The following is a 16,361-nucleotide window of genomic DNA, read 5'->3' as shown; positions in this document are numbered from 1 at the left end:
ATCATTGTGGATGGGCAGATCACTAAGATTTAAGACAAGAGTAGTGCTGGAGAGAAAGGCAGCCAATTGAATGTTAGAAATCTTTGAGGAATGAACTATATTATGGTAAGTCATGGCATAGGAAGTCTTCAGAAATGAGTGGAGCTAAAAGATTACAATGTATTGGAAAGTATCTTTGTAATATTTAATGTTTAGGGATTGAAGTAGGTAAATGAATTTATCTGGAAATGTTAATAAGTTACTGGCTTGCCATTTAGGCTGAAAATGAGTTTAGGGTGTTGCAGGATTGATTTTTCAGTCTGAGGATTTCCATCTTTTATGATTCTTTTCCCTTTAAGGACAAGATTGTGTTCAACTTCATATATATAGATGTTGAAGAAAATAGTTAAAATATACCACGAAACAGTAAAATGTTATGTTTAGGATCAGCTTACCTGATTTGTTGCTTGTAGTCTTTGACCTTGTTCCAGGAGGAGGAGGAAGAAAATTTTCTTTTTGCATTGCAAACTTGTCTTCTCTTGCTTCTTATAACTCTTATTTTTCCCCCTGGGCATTAGGCACCTTGCTGTGGCAAGTTGTATACTTGCCGGTTGTGTCATGATAACAAGGAAGATCATCAGCTAGATCGCTTTAAAGTAAAGGAAGTGCAGTGCATAAACTGTGAAAAAATTCAACATGTAAGATTTTATCACATTTCTATTTTATTTATTTTTAAACTGTTTTTACTAAGGTGGTTTAAAAATTTTAATCAAGAGTATTGCCAAGTAAGACAACTCAAAATAAGCATTATCTTTGATTTAAATGTTTCAAAACTTGTAGAAATAAAACTGCATATACTTTAACATAAATTCTGGATATTCAAATAGTAATTCAAAATGTTATGGTAAATTTATCCCAATTTTTAATTACATGTTCCTTTTTTAGGCCCAACAGACTTGTGAAGAATGTAGCACATTGTTTGGAGAATATTATTGCAGTATCTGCCATCTGTTTGACAAAGACAAGAAGCAGTATCATTGTGAAAACTGTGGAATTTGTAGGTACTGTATGTAAAATGTTCTTTTCTAATTACTTCTAGTGTATCTGGGAATAATAGTTTTAAAAAATCAGCTTTATTGGAATATAATTTATATGCAATAAGACACATTCATTTTGTTTCCAGTTCAGTAAATTTTGACAAATATCTGTAACTATGTTACTAACAACACAATAAAGATAAAAAAACCATTTCCATTCTAAAAAGTTTCTTCATGCTTCTTTCTTAATAATCATTTATTTAGCCCACCAACTATTATGTGACTAACATTTTTACTTTGGGATATAAAATATGCTTATATAATGAAGTGTTTTGTAGGCAACAGGTAGAAAGGTAGGGTGGATTTTTTTCTTTTTAAAAATTAGCTTTTAAAAAGATTATCAAAAGTTTTGATAAAATTAGAAAATACTGAAAAGTAGAAAGAAGTAAAATAAAACAGTCTACAATCCATCCATCCACCGACAAGTTACTGTTGACATGTTGGTATATAGGAATTAAAAAACAAATCCTGAAGTATTAGAATTATACAAAAGCATATATGTAATGTATGTATGTTTTGAAGTACAGTAATAAACAAAAACGCCCCTCAGTTTAAGAAATAGAATGTTACTAATATTGTTGGTGTTCCTAGTGTTTTATGTCAATCATTTCTCTTTGTTGCCATTGGAGAGAGATAATGACTGTTCGGAATATTTTAAATCACTTTTTTGCTTTTATTTTATAGTTTGTTTTTAAAGAAATATAAACATACCAAAAGATGCAGAAGTCATAAATAGCCTTATGAGTTTGCTTATGAACACACTTTTAACCACCACCCAAATAAATAGAATACTCATAATACCTTAATAGACTTTCTTATGCCCTAAGTCAGTACACTCCCACAAGGTAAACACTCTCCTGACTTTTTGTGCTTTTTATAAATGGAATCATATAGTATATGCTCTTTTGTGTTTTGTTTTATATATTTTAAAGCAGTCGTATACAGTTCTTACATAGAGTCATGGTATTTTTCTTTATGATTGACTCATTTATCATTATATAATGTTTGTTTCTATCTTTAGTAATGTTTTCTGCCTTAAGAGTCATTGTATCTGTATCTGCTTTCTTTTGATTAGTATTTACTTGTATATCCTTTTTCATTTTTTATTTGCAAATATTTTGTATATTTACATTTAAGCTGTGTATCTTGTAAACAGAATATAGTAGAGTTTTATGTTTTTATTGAGTCTGATAAAGACTGATTTTTTACCGAGTATTTAGTCCACTTATTAATATAGTTATATTTATTTCAGTTTACAATTTTAGGGTTTTCTATTGCCATAGTATTTACATATTTGTCTTTTTTTCTGTCCTTTCTTGCTTTCTTTTTGATTAATCAGCCTTTTTTATTCTATTTTTATTCTCTTTAAACCTATTAGTTATACATTCTTCCATTGTTCTCTTAGTGTTTGAACTTAGAAAATATAATACACACCCTTGGCTTACTAGAGTAACATGTTTATTATTTCCTGGACAATGCAGGAACCTTAAACACTAAGAGGATTTATATGCTATTGTTGTCATGTATTTTAATCTGTGTCTATTTCAAACTCTAGAAGACATTTTTTTGAACAGTCAGTATTCTCTTATATTAGCCTATGCATTTCAATTGGCCTTCCATTCTTTCTGCATTATCTTTTTTTTAAAAAAATTTAAGTCATTTTTTATTTTTCAATTACAGTTGACATACAATATTATATTAGTTTCAGGTGTATAACCAAGTGATTAGACATTATGTAACTTACTAAATGATCATCCCAATAAATCTAGTACCCATCTGACACCGTACATAGTTATTAGAATATTATTGACTGTATTCTCTATGCTGTACTTCGCATCCCCATGACTATTCTGTAACCACCAATTTGTATTTCTTAATCCATTCACCTTTTTCACACACCCTCCCTAGTCCCCCTCCCATCTAGCAGCTATCAAAATGTTCTCTGTATGGGTCTGTTTCTGTTCTGCTTGTTCATATGTTTTGTTTTTTTAGATTAAAAATATTTAGTTGTTGATAAAGTGTTTATTGCCATTTTCATATTTTTGATCATTTTTTTCCCCCTTTTTAAAGAAGACCCTTTAATATTCCATGCAATACTGGTTTGGTGGTGATAAATTCTTTTAGCTTTGTTTTATCTGGGAAGCTCTTTATATGTCCTCTGATTCTAAATGATCTCTTTGCTGAGTAGAATAATATTGGTTGTAAGTCCTTGCTTTTCATCACTTTGGATATTTCATGCCAGTCCCTTCTGGCCTGCAAAGTTTCTGTTGAGAAATCAGCTGACCGTCTTATGGGAGCTCCCTTGTAGGTAACTAACTGCTTTTCCCTTGCTGTTTTTAAGATTCTTTCTTTGTCTTCAACCTTTTGCATTTTAATTATGATGTGTCTTGGTGTGGGCCCCTTTGGGTTCCTCTTGTTTGGGACTTTCTGCACTTCTTGGACTCCTGTGTCTATTCCCTTCACCAGGTTAGGGAAGTTTTCTGTCATTACTTTTTCAAATAGGTTTTGAATTTTTTGCTCTCTCTCTTCTCCTTCTGGAATCCCTATAATGCAAATGTTGGTGCGGTTTTAGTTGTCCCAGAGGCTCACTAGAATCATTTTTTTGGATTTTTTATTTTTGCTGTTCTGATTGGGTGTTTTTTGCTTTCTTCTATTACAAATCGCTGATTTGATTCTTGGCTTCATCTGCTGTACTGGTGATTCCCTGTAAATTATTTTTCATTTCAGTTAGTGTATCCTTAATTTCTAACTGGTTCTTTTTTATGGTTTTCATGTTCTTTTTTTATGCTGTCGAAGTTCTTTGTAAGTTCAACTACTCTTCCCGTAAGTTCATTGAACATCCTTATAACCAGTGTTTTGAACTCTGCATCTAGTAGATTGCTTGTCTCCATTTTGTTTAGTTATTTTTCTGGAGTTTTGTTCTGTTCTTTCTTTTGGGACGTGCTTTCTTGTCTCCTCATTTTGGCAGTCTTTCTGTGTTTGTTTCTGTTTTAGGTAGAATTGCTGCATCTCCCAGGCTTGGTAGAGTGGCCTAATGTAGCAGGTGTCCTGTAGGGTCCATTGGCATAGCCTCCCTGAAGTAGGCATTCCAGTTGCATCCTTCCACCTCCTTGTGGGCTGTGTACACCCTCTTGTTGTAGTTGAGCCTTGATTGCTGTTGCCAGGTCAATGGGAAGGATTTACTCCCAGGCCTATGCGATACAAGGACTGGCTGTGACCACTGACAACCATGGAGAATCAACTATATAGGGGCCTGCCCCATAGAGCAGGACTTACTTCAGTGGGAGTCTGATGCCCACTGAGTCTCCTTGAGTGATTTGCTGTGGAAGTATTTGGATTGTTTCAATGTAGTCTGAAGCGGTCCACTGTGTGTGCTGGCTCTAGGGCCTCCAGGGAGGTGCAGGCCAAGGTCAGCCACCACCTGTGTTCAGCCCACAGCCACCTAGCTTGAGCTGCACAGCAGTCTGCAGCTGCCTGCTACTTAGGCTGGGCTTGGAGGTGCTCAGGAGAGGCTGAGCTGCGAACCATGGCCAGTTGCTGCTATTGCTGAGTCTGGGGCCACTTAGTGAGAGGTACAGGGCACATTGAGGCCAGATGCTGCTTGTTTGAATGACTTTAGGAAAGTCTAAAGCGTGAGCCAAGACAGGCTATTTTTATGGAAAAGGCACTGGAAACAGCTTGAGTGGACCCACAAGTTTGGTGGGGCACAGTCTCATGGAATCACCAGGGTTGGCAAACAGTCATAGATTGATGGAGACTGGGATGTGGCTCCTGCGTGCTGGCTATGTGGGGGAAGGGCTCAGAAAAGGAACAATAACCTCTGCCAGCACTTCTGCCTGGGAAAAGCTGCTCCCCTGCCCCCACTTCAATTCCTCCTCAAATGATGCCTTTTGAGCTGTTATTCAAGTGCTGGAACTCAGAAAGAGTGAGTCAAAGTAACTCCATGTGCACACCCTTTAAGAAGAACTACTTGGCTCAGTGGTTGAGCATTGACTTAGGAACCAAGATGTCACCTGTTCAATTCCTGGTCAGGGCACATGCCCGGGTTTTGGGCTTGTTTCCCAGTAGGGGGTGTGCAGAAGGCAGCCGATCTATGATGTTTCTCTCTCGTCAATGTTTCTGCTCTATCCCTCTCCGTTCTTCTCTTACTAAAAGTCAGTAAAAACATATTTTAAAAAGAAAAAACACACAACTAAGATTCTAGCAGCCCTTCATCTCACTCAGCCTCAATTTGCACTGGTTTTTATAGCCAGAAGTTATGGGGATGTCTCTTTCCAGCACCGGAGCCCTGGGCTAGGTGCCTGATGTGGACCTGGGATCCCTTGCTCCTCAAGGATGACCTCTGCACCTGAGATACGCTTTCCGATTGTTTGTTTTCCTGGTGTTGAGTTGTGTAAGTTCTTTATATATTTTGGAAATTAACCCTTTATCAGATGTATCATTGCCAATATAGTCTCCCATACAGTGGGTTCCCTTTCCATTTTGTTGATAGTTTCTTTTGTTATGTAGAAGCTTTTTACTTTGAGGTAGTCCCATTTGTTTATTTTTTTGTTTGTTTCCCTTCTCCTAGGAGATATATTGGCAAAAATACTGCTACAAGAGATGCCTGAGATTTTACTGCTTATGTTTTCTTCTAGGATTTTTATGGTTTCATGACTTACATTTAAGTCTTTTATCCATTTTCAGTTTATTCTTGTGTATGGTATAAGTTGGTGGTCTAGTTTCATTTTTTTGTATGTACCTGTCCAGTGTTCCCAACACCACTTATTAAAGAGACTGTCTTTACTTCATTGTATGCCCTTGCCTTCTGTGTCAAATATTAATTCACCATAATGGTGTGGATTGATTTCTAGGGCCTATGTCCTGTACCATTTTTCTATATGCCTGTTCTTGTGCTAGTACCAGGCTGTTTTGATCACAATGGCTTTGTAGAATAGTTTGACATTTGGTATTATGATCCCTCCAACTTTGTTCTTCTTTCTCAAGATTGCTGAGGTAATTTGAGGTCTTTTTTTGGTTCCATATAAATTTTTGGAATATTTGGAGTATAGGTCTGTGAAATATGCCATTGGCATTTTAATTGGGATTGCGTTGAACCTGTAGATTGCTCTGTGTAGTTTCGACATATTAACGATGTTAATTCTTCCAATCCATGAACATGGTATATGCTTCCACTTACTTGTATTTTTTTCTGTTTTTTTCTTCAGTGTCCTATAGTTTTCTGAGAACAGGTCATTTAACTCCTTGGTTAAGTTTATTCCTAGGGATTTTGTTTCTCTGTTGTTGCAATGGTGAATGGGATTGTTTTCTTAGTTTCTCTTTTTGAGAGTTCATTATTGATGTATAAAAATGCCACCAATTTCTGGATATTAATTTTTTTAAAACTATGTTTTTATTGATTTCAGAGAGAGGAAGGGAGAGGGAGATGAGAATCATTGATTGGCTGCCTCCTGCACGCCCCCTCCTGGGGATTGAGCCTGCAACCCAGGCGTGTGCCTTGATCCAGAGTTGAACTGTGACCTCCTGGTTCATAGGTCAGTGCTCAACCACTGAGCCACGCCAGCCGGGGTGGGTATTAATTTTGAATTCTGCTGCTTTGCCAAATTCATTTATTAAATCTTGTAGTTTTTTTGGTGGAGTCTTTAGGGTTTTCTATGTACAATACCATGTCACCTGTGAATAAAGACAGTTGTACTTCCTCCTTTCCAGTTTGAGTGCCTTTTATTTCTTCTTCTTGTCCAATCACTGTGGCTAATATTTCCAGGACTATATTGTAAATAAAAGTGGTGAAAGCAGACATCCCTGTCTTGTTCCTGATATTAAGGGAAATGCTTTTAGTTTTTGCCCATTGAGTAGGATGCTGGCTGTAAGATTGTCATATATGGCATTTTGTTGAGCTATGATTCCTCTTATTCCCACTTTACTGACAGTTTTTATCATAAATGGGTGCTGGTCTTTAATCGAATGCTTTTTCTGTGTCTATTGATATGATAATGTGATTTTTTTTTTATCCTTCATTTTGTTTATGTGAAATATCACATTTATTGATTTGTGAATATTGTACCAGCCTTGCATTCCCAGAATAAATCCTACTTGGTCATGGCGTATGATCTTTTTAATGTATCACTGGATCTGATTTGCTGATATTTTGTTGAGGATTTTAGCGTCTGTGTTTATCAGGGATATTGGACTGTAATTTTCTTTCTTTGTGGTGTCTTTATCTGGTTTTGGAATTAGGTTAATGCTGGTCTCCTTAAAAGAGCTTGGAAATCTTCCCCCATCTTGAATTTTTTTGGAACAGTTTGAGGAGAATAGGTGTTAGTTCTTTGAATGTTTTGAAAAATTTGCCTTTGAAGCCATCTGGTTCAGGACTTTTGTTTGCTGGGAGTTTTTTGTTTTTTTTAAAAAATATTTTTATTGATTTCAGTGAGAGGAAAGGAGAAGGAGAAAGAGAGATAGAAACATCAATGATGAGAGAGTCATTGATCGGCTGCCTCCTGCACGCCCCCCACTGGGGATCAAGCTTGCAACCCGGGTATGTGCCCTGACCGGGAATTGAACCCTGGTCGCCTGGATCCTAGATCGATGCTCAACTGCTGAGCCATGTCCAGCTGGGCTACTGGGAGTTTTTTGATTCTTGCTTCAATATCATTAGTTATTATTGGTCTATTCAGGTTTTCTGATTCTTCCTGATTGAGTTTTGGAAGATTGTATGTTTCTAGGTGTTTGTCTGATTCGCCCAGGTTGTCCAGTTTGTTGGCATATTGGTGTTCAAAGTATTTTCTTACAATCCTTTGTATTTCTGTGGTGTCAGTTGTTACTTTGCCTCTTGCATTTCTGATTTTATTTATTTGGGTTCTGTTTGTTTCTTGATGAGTCTTGCTAAAGGTTCATCAATCTTGTTTATCTTTTCAAAGAACCAGCTCTTGGTTTCATTGATCTTTTGTGTTTTTTTTTAGTCTCTATGTCATTTATTTCCACTCTGATCTTTATTATTTTCTTCCTTCTACTTACTCTGGGCTTTTCTCGTTGTTCTCTTTCTAAGTCTTTTAGTAGTATGGTCAGAGAGTTTATTAGAGAATTTTTTGTTTCTTGAAGTAGCCTTGTAGTGCTATGAACTTCCCTCTCAGGACTGCTTTTTCTGTGTCATATAGGTTTGGGTTGTGGTATGTTCATATATATTTGTTTCCACGTAATTTTTTATTTCTTCCTCCATCTCATTGATAACATCTTTCATTATATTTAACTTCCATGTGTTTGAATGTTTTTGAGTTTTCTTATTGTAGTTGATTTCTAGTTTCAATGCCATTGTGATTTGAGAAAATGCTTGATATGATTTCAGCCTTTCTGAATTTGTTAAGGCTTATTTTGTTTCCTAACATGTGGTCTCTCTTTGAGAATGTTCCATGTGCACTTGAGAAGAATGTATATTCTGCTTTGGGATAAAATTTTTCTGTATATATAAAGTAAATTCCTCTGATCTAGTGTATCATTTAAGGTTCTGCTTCCTTGTTTATTTTTTTGTCTGGAAGTTCTATCCAGTGATGTCAGTGGGGTGTTAAATTCCCCTACTATGACTGTATTGTTGTCAATCTCTCCCTTTAAGTCCACCAAAAAAAATAAAAAAAAAAAATTGATTTCAGAGGAAGGGAGAGGGAGGGAGGGAGGGAGAGAGAGAGAGAGAGAGAGAGAGAGAAACATCAATGATGAGAGAAAACCATTGATCACCTGCCACCTACACGAACCCTACTGGGGATTGAGCCTGCAACCCAATCAGGTGCCCTGACCAGGAATTGTACCGTGACCTCTTGGTTCATGGGTTCATGATGCTCAACCACTGAGCCATACATTTTTTAAATGTATTTAGGTGTTCTTACTATCCGTGTATATATGTTTATAGGGGTTGTATTCTCTTGTTTCATTGATCCCTTTAGTATTATTTAGTATTCTTATTTGACTCGTGTTATGGCCTTTGTTTTAAAGTTTTTTTAGCTGTAAGTATTGCTACCTCATCTTTTTTTCGTTTTCATTTGCATGGAATAGTTTTTCACCTGTTCACTTTCAGCCTTTGTGAATCTTCTGTTCTGAGGTGGGTCTCTTGTAGATAGCGTATATATAGGTCATGTTTTCTTACCCAGTCATTACCCTATGTCTTTTGATTCCAGGGTTTGGATACAGTTCAAGTAGGTTCTAACTTATACTTACACCTGGTTCTTCTTGCACTTGTATCATAAAAATACAATACTGATTCCAGATCTCAAGTATATCACCAATAGATTCTGGCTTATCAATACTTCTGTCTATGCATTGCCAAATTCAGTGTTTTTGTAATCTTCAAGAGCTCGTAATGTTTTTTAAAGGTGGCTGTCTTCTTAGCTCCAATATAGTAAAACATTTTTTATTTTTAGATTTATAAACACCTATTAGGATGATCCATCCTATGAATTTTTTCAATTTTTACATAATCTGTTTCCTTCCCAGTACTTTAAACACAAACTTTCTTCATTTGTCCACTTACAAGCCATATCAAATAAACTTCGGTGTACAAACATCATAAAAGATGGCAGAATACTGCCACACATTCTTTTTTTCCCCTTATTCAAGGATATTTTTTCCATTGCTCTTCAGAGAAAGTGGAAGGGGGAGAGAGAGAGAGAAACATCAATGTGACACAGACACATCCAGTGGTTGTCTTCTACATACTCCCCATCTGGGGCTGGGGATTAAGCCTGCAACTGAGGTATGTGCGTTTGGCCAGAATCAAACCCAGGAGCCTTCAGTCCACCGACCAATGCTCTAATCACTGAATCAGACTGGCTAGGGCCTGCCTCACATTCTTTTAGCAAAATGGGATGGTCCAGGTTCTTTTCAGAAAATATTTTGTGAATTGAAGGTCCTCTCTATTGAATAACTAACTAGATAAGGCTACCATATTTCTTTTTGTCCTTAGAAGTACACTGTTCATTCATTTTCTTCAGCAAGATCATTCACGTAAGGTGGTATCATCTGAAAACCATAATCTGTTTTATTGTATATGTGATCGTTTTCACCATCATCATTAGAGTCTAAACAGTGTTTTTCAACCAAGGATGATTTTGCCCCCCAGGGCATATTTAGCAATGTCCGGGATATTTTTGTTGGTTACAGCTTGGTTGGGAAGTGAGGTAGTCTGCTACTGGCATCTACTGGTTATAGGCCAGAGATACTGCTAAACATCCTACAATGCACAAGATAGTTCCCCACCAAAAAGAATTATCTGGCCCAAAATGTCAATATACCTAGGTGGAGAAACCACAGTCTAGAATGCTGCCATCTAACTCTGTTTTATGATGTGTAAATTATCACTGTAGTGAAAACAAATCTAATTTTTTGGCTTTCACGTGTTTCTTTAGGATTGGTCCAAAGGAAGATTTTTTCCATTGTTTGAAATGTAACTTATGCCTAGCTATGAATCTCCAAGGAAAACACAAGGTATCAGTTTGTATAATTTTAAAAGTATTAACAATGTTTTTGAAAACCAGCTTAAAACCTAATATGTTTGGAAGCATGCTAATTTTCAGTGTTACCAAGTACAACTATGCCTATTTTTAAGCAGTGTTAAGGAGTAGGTGTTCTAAAATATATGCTTTAGAATATCTGATCTATTCCTTTTCTTTATGTAAGAATACTTATATTAGTTATTAGTATATTGTTGATAACCTCTAAATTGGTTTGTGGATTTTTATCATTGGTATTAGTTTTAAGAATAGCTTTTAAAATGCATAGTAAAGGAGAAATATGGAGCAGTGTGACCTGTTAGCACACAGCATTCCAAGAAAATTCAGAAAATAACTTTATATTTTTTTAATGATTAGACAAATATTTTTAATTTGGATGTAGCCATTATATCATGATCCCAGGCCCTTTAAAATTATTTTTCATTATTTAGAAAAAAAGTAATAAACTATCATTTGTAGTACTGATTCTATCTAATATAAGAATTTAGGGAGTGGAGAGACTTGTGAGGGATTTTAAAAATAGGTGCTAGATAATAACTGAGCTATAAAATAGTAAAGTGGTAAAAGAAGTTGAAGTAAATAATGGATATGTGGGATATGGTGACAAGGCATAACAAAAAGAACGGAGCTGAGTAAAGGCGACCGTCATGGGTTTAGCCCTGGCTTACAGTACTTGTTTAATAGATTGTGAATTTGTTTGAGGTAAAAGGATTGAGTTTGGTTGTATGGAAGACTTGATTTTGGTGTGATAGCTAGATATGCTTATGTTGTCTTTCAAAAATGTCCACATTTTTTCTTCTGATATTTTTGTTCTGTTTCTCAGTTATCTTTTATTGTTTGTATTAGTAAATGGTCCTACCATCTACTCTAGTGCTCACTTAAAAAACCTGGACATTATCCATGGCTTCATGCTTTCCCTTACCTCCCCACATCTAATCACACACTGTCTTGTCAGTTAAGAACTCACACCCTGGAAGTATCCTGTTGGAGCTCAAATATAGTTCCATCTCTCCATCTCTTACAAGCATGTAATTTTGGAAGTCATTTAGCTTTTCTAGGCCTCAGGTACCTCATCTGTAAAATGGGGTAATAATTATATGTGTTTCATTTATAGTTGTGAGAATTAATTAGGCTAGTGCAGGTAATGAACTTAGTGTATGGCATGTAGTAAAATTTTGATAACATGAACTGTTACTATTATCAATATTATTAAGCAGTTTAGCTTTGGAGTAAAACACATATAAAATAGAAAGGGTCCAAAGGTTATTATTGCTGCAATTTTGGTAAGTCTTGACTCACTGAGTTTCCTTATCTGTAAAATGAATATAATCTGAAAAATTAAGATGTATTGAGCAATTTCATTGTTTCAGGTAATATGCAAAGCCTGAAATGGTTGTGAGAGTTAAATTGTTCCTGTGTGACATGTAGGAAACATGTATTAATGTTAATTATTATCTTCAGTAAATTGGTATTGTTTTTTTAATTCATTAGTTTTTATTATTAAGTTATATCTGTTATTTCCATCTCATTAAGCTTTAGGTAATTTGAATTTCTCTTTTAAACAGTGTATTGAAAATGTTTCCCGTCAGAACTGTCCAATATGTTTGGAGGTAAGCTTAGAATAGTTTTTGCTTTGGAAATACCCCCTCTTGAATTTAAAATACTTGGCTGCTTATATTGTCTTCATGTAAGCAGTAACATTTATTTCTTTTGCCAGGACATTCACACATCTCGTGTTGTTGCTCATGTCTTGCCATGTGGACATCTTTTACATAGGTAAAGTAACATTGGTTTCTTTTCTCAAAAATGTTTGAAAATAGTGGAGATAGTTTTTGTTTTACTGAAATAACATTTTGGTTTTTTTCCAGAACGTGTTATGAAGAAATGTTGAAAGAGTGAGTATTTGGGATTTAAAAATGTTACAGTTGTAAGATGTCTGGTGTTTTATTTTTTATTTTCTTTTTCATTGCTGTTAGCATATTGAGCATGACATATTTATCTTCAGATGGGTAGGATAAATGAGTAGTGTTAAACTGGGCAAAGCATCTTGGGGGATGTAGGACTATATCTTTGTCCCCATATTTCTATTATGCCTTATCTCATCTTAGAAACTGAGACAGATACCTCTGATTTTCTTTCTACACTCACCAGGGAGCACAGTCTGCCAGAGGCAGTCATAGTTTTGTAAAAATGCTGAGGCATGTTGCTCAAAATTCTGTTAAGTCCTTATGTTGGCGCAGTATAATGACCTGCAAAGAAAGCTGGTAATGAGATTATCTACAGCTATGGCTTTATTGTGGGGGAAGGGTGTTAAATTGAGATATAAAGAATAGTTAGGAAAGAGGAAACTGTAAAATGTATTTCGGTCCTGCAAATTGGTGAGCAGGAGTTTTAATTTATAATAGCCAGATAGAAGGAAACTTTTTCAGAATTTTTAGGAAATAATATCAGAATACATTTTAAGGACTATAGTGTCTTCTTTACTTGAATATATTCAGAAATTGGGGTTGTTTAGCTAAAAAGCAGCTTAATTGGTTTTTAAAATATATTGAGACTATGGACTAATTCCTGTCCATTTTAGAGAACTGAGAAAAAAGAAGTAGATTCTAAAAATGCCATATGATACAGGATTTAATTGAAAACTTTTATAATGTAAAAGTTCCCAGGTTTGTAACAGATTTCCTTAAAATACAGAATAATGCCCTGTCTTGGATTGCTTATGTACCAGTTAGCATGTATCTTGAATGCCTGAGTTGATATACTCTAGTTTAATGTTTGGAAAGTAACCTTCTGTCTTTTCTAGAGGCTACCGATGTCCCTTATGTATGCACTCTGCTTTAGACATGACGCGGTACTGGAGACAGCTGGATGATGAGGTCGCACAGACTCCCATGCCCTCCGAGTACCAGAACATGACTGTAGATGTGAGTAGAGTCAGTGCTGAAAAATTCCCAAGTTCCTTGTTGATGTTCTGGTTTATTTTTGTACTTTTGATCAAGTCTGTCTAAAAAATACTACTTTGACTTAAATGCCAATGTGATGATAAATGGGAAGGATGGACAAAATAATCTTTGTATTTTACTTACTTTGAACTTGACCAGGAAGAAAAGTTCTTAAGAATACCTTTGTGCAATTCTTCCCAACACTAGGTGGCAGGCAAAAACTTTATTCTGAAATATTTACACATTACTTGCCAGAATCAATGATGTAATTGAGTAGAGGTGAATTACTGGTTTGATGTTTTATTTTAATTTCAGTTTTTAAAAATTTCTTTCACGTGAACATGTTTGCTGATTTTTGAAAATCACCTTTTGATTTTTAATGTTTATTACCCTGTTTATTCTCTTTTACTTAGACCTTTAAAATTTGGTTATTAGCCTATAACCTAAAATATAAGAAGTATTTCTGTGCCTTTGGCCTTATAGAGAATGATCATCTTTTTTCCATTAATTGAGATGTGGTGCTGTCTCTTCTCATAATAGTATATTGAATTACAGATCAGAACTAGAATTCTTGATAGCTTTTTGGTGCTTTAATAATTTTTGGACATCTCAATTTTCTAAACATCAGTTTAGTTTAGATACTTCTACACAAAAGGGTCAAAATCACTTATGAAAGCCAAATAAAAAGTATTTTTTGTTTTATATGATCATGTGATGTTTTACTAGAGGCTGCAGTGTGCTCTGTTCCATGTAGATGATTTTTTAAAATAACAGCTTTAAATAAGATATAATTCACACACCATACAACTCATCCATTTAAAGTATATAATTCAGTGCTTTTTAGTATATTAAAAGCAACTCTTGGAGTTGTACAAACATCATCACCATGAATTTTAGAGTATTTTCATCACTCCAGAAAGAAACCCTGTACTCATTAGCAGTCATTCCCCAGTTCACTAGCTCTAGGCAACTGCTTATCCTCTACATTTAGATCATATTCATAAAATAATTATTTTCCAAATTATAATTTAGAGTGAGTTTAGAAGTTTTCTCCTTATTATGGTGTGACTTTTCTAAAGCTAATGGTTTTCTCACATAGTATTGATCAGTTTTCAGATTAACACCTTTATTTTTCAGGATCTTAGTACTAGAAAAGATTAATTAAGTGGCAAATTATTGACGTTTCAGGGATGAGCCAAAAGCTTCTCTTTGTTCAGTTTTAGGAACTACTTTTGAACTGTAATTCATTCCTGCAAAGTAGAAAGCTAGGAATTTAGATATTAAACCTAAAGAATTAGAAATGGAGGGTCCATTGTCCAGGAAAACCTGGTGCTGAAGTCCCTTACCATAAATGGCCAAATTCCAGGTTTCTCCAATTAAAACTTGCCCTATTAGCACTTCCTCATACTTGTTCTCCCTGACTCTTTAAAATCCTCTGATTATAAGCCATCGAGGAGTTTGGGCTTTTGAGCAATAACTTTCCCATTCTCCTTGCGTAGTGCTACCAATAAAGCAACTTGAATTTCTCCACTGCAAAAACAAAAAAAACCTAAAGAATAAGCAAAAATGTTATGATAAGTATGTAAAAATTTGTTTTATTAGCTAACATAATTTTCTAAGTGTCAATGAAAATAATAAAATCATGTATGTTATTTTGAATTGTAAGTACAGATGGTCTTGGACTGATGATGGTTTGACTTAGGTTTTTCAACTTTATGGCGGTGCAAAAGCAATACACATTCGGTAAAAACCACCCAGGCTAAGCTATGATGTCCAGTAGGTTAGGTGTATTAAATGCATTTTCAACTTACAGTATTAACTTATGATGGGTTTATCAGAATGTAACCCCATTATAAATCAAGGAGCATCTGTATGGGTGTTGATCTGATTATGCCTACATTGATTTTCGTGCTAGTACTATTTATACTACTTAGGAGCTATTTTAAAATAGACTTCTTGGCTCAAATCTACATTTTCATTTTCTGAATTCAAAGTAGCTTCTTAGAGTTTTCAGTGAACAACAAAAGGTATTTCTACTTGTGGAAATGTTTAGACTTAAGTGTGTGTGTGTGTGTGTGTGTGTGTGTGTATCTTCAGTATGATTTTTGAGGAATTGTTTGGAGCAGACATTGTCACTTTGTAAGGTTTAATATACTTAATTTGAATTCGTCTCTTCACTTTTTAGATTCTCTGCAATGATTGCAATGGAAGATCTACAGTTCAGTTCCATATATTAGGCATGAAGTGTAATATTTGTGAATCCTACAATACTGCTCAAGCCGGAGGTTGTAGAATTTCACTAGATCAGCAATGACCAACCTATACTGCACTGGAAAACTCAGCATTTTCTGATAGAAAAAGGCTATCTTTAGTATCCTATTGTCATAATGTGTCAGAATCTGTGCATTAGAGTTGATGCATTTTTTACTAGTGTCACAGCATAAAGTCATACTCCAAATACTTAAGGATTCAGGGTCTCTTTATAGAATTATCATATATCTGTATTTAATGAAAGCTACCACACTTGTGTTTTGATTGAAAACTCCTTTAGTCTCAGTTGTTTGGAAACCAATGATGTTGCCACTGAAATAGAAATATGTTATACTTTCATGGAACTTTGCTTTAAGTGGCGCTGTGCACGCAGAATTCATTTCTAGTTTGACAGAACTGTAATTAATTCTAAGTATTCTTGACTTTTTAAGGGCTGCACTATAATAAGAATATGTTCTATCTTACTGTTAAAATCTTAATTCCATATGCTTTAGAAATTTCTAAGACAGTCCTTTGGATCTTGTAAATGTGAATTTTGACATAATAACTGCTAATAAAATTATATTGAAACAGTA

The 16,361-nt window shown here is 35.0% G+C and overlaps 1 protein-coding gene across 4 annotated transcripts in view; it reads left to right on the top strand.

Moving 5' to 3' along the window:
- Nucleotides 1-16,361, top strand: part of RCHY1 (ring finger and CHY zinc finger domain containing 1) — a 20,080-nt gene extending 3,719 nt beyond the window's left edge. For 3 of the 4 annotated variants that reach the window (XM_081136640.1, XM_081136641.1, XM_081136642.1), the window contains exons 2-9: nucleotides 558-677; nucleotides 925-1,040; nucleotides 10,469-10,547; nucleotides 12,139-12,183; nucleotides 12,291-12,349; nucleotides 12,442-12,468; nucleotides 13,377-13,497; nucleotides 15,701-16,361. In XM_081136640.1, the coding sequence (XP_080992766.1) occupies nucleotides 558-677; nucleotides 925-1,040; nucleotides 10,469-10,547; nucleotides 12,139-12,183; nucleotides 12,291-12,349; nucleotides 12,442-12,468; nucleotides 13,377-13,497; nucleotides 15,701-15,829 (696 nt within the window). In that variant the 3' untranslated portion in view covers nucleotides 15,830-16,361. Of the gene's footprint in view, nucleotides 1-557; nucleotides 678-924; nucleotides 1,041-10,468; nucleotides 10,548-12,138; nucleotides 12,184-12,290; nucleotides 12,350-12,441; nucleotides 12,469-13,376; nucleotides 13,498-15,700 lie in introns of those variants that run through there. The other variant, XM_081136643.1, reaches the window with a different exon arrangement.

The sequence above is a fragment of the Miniopterus schreibersii genome, assembly GCF_964146895.1.
Source record: "Miniopterus schreibersii genome assembly, chromosome: 1".
NCBI lineage: Eukaryota > Metazoa > Chordata > Mammalia > Chiroptera > Miniopteridae > Miniopterus > Miniopterus schreibersii.
This window is presented reverse-complemented; position numbering and strand designations above follow the sequence as displayed.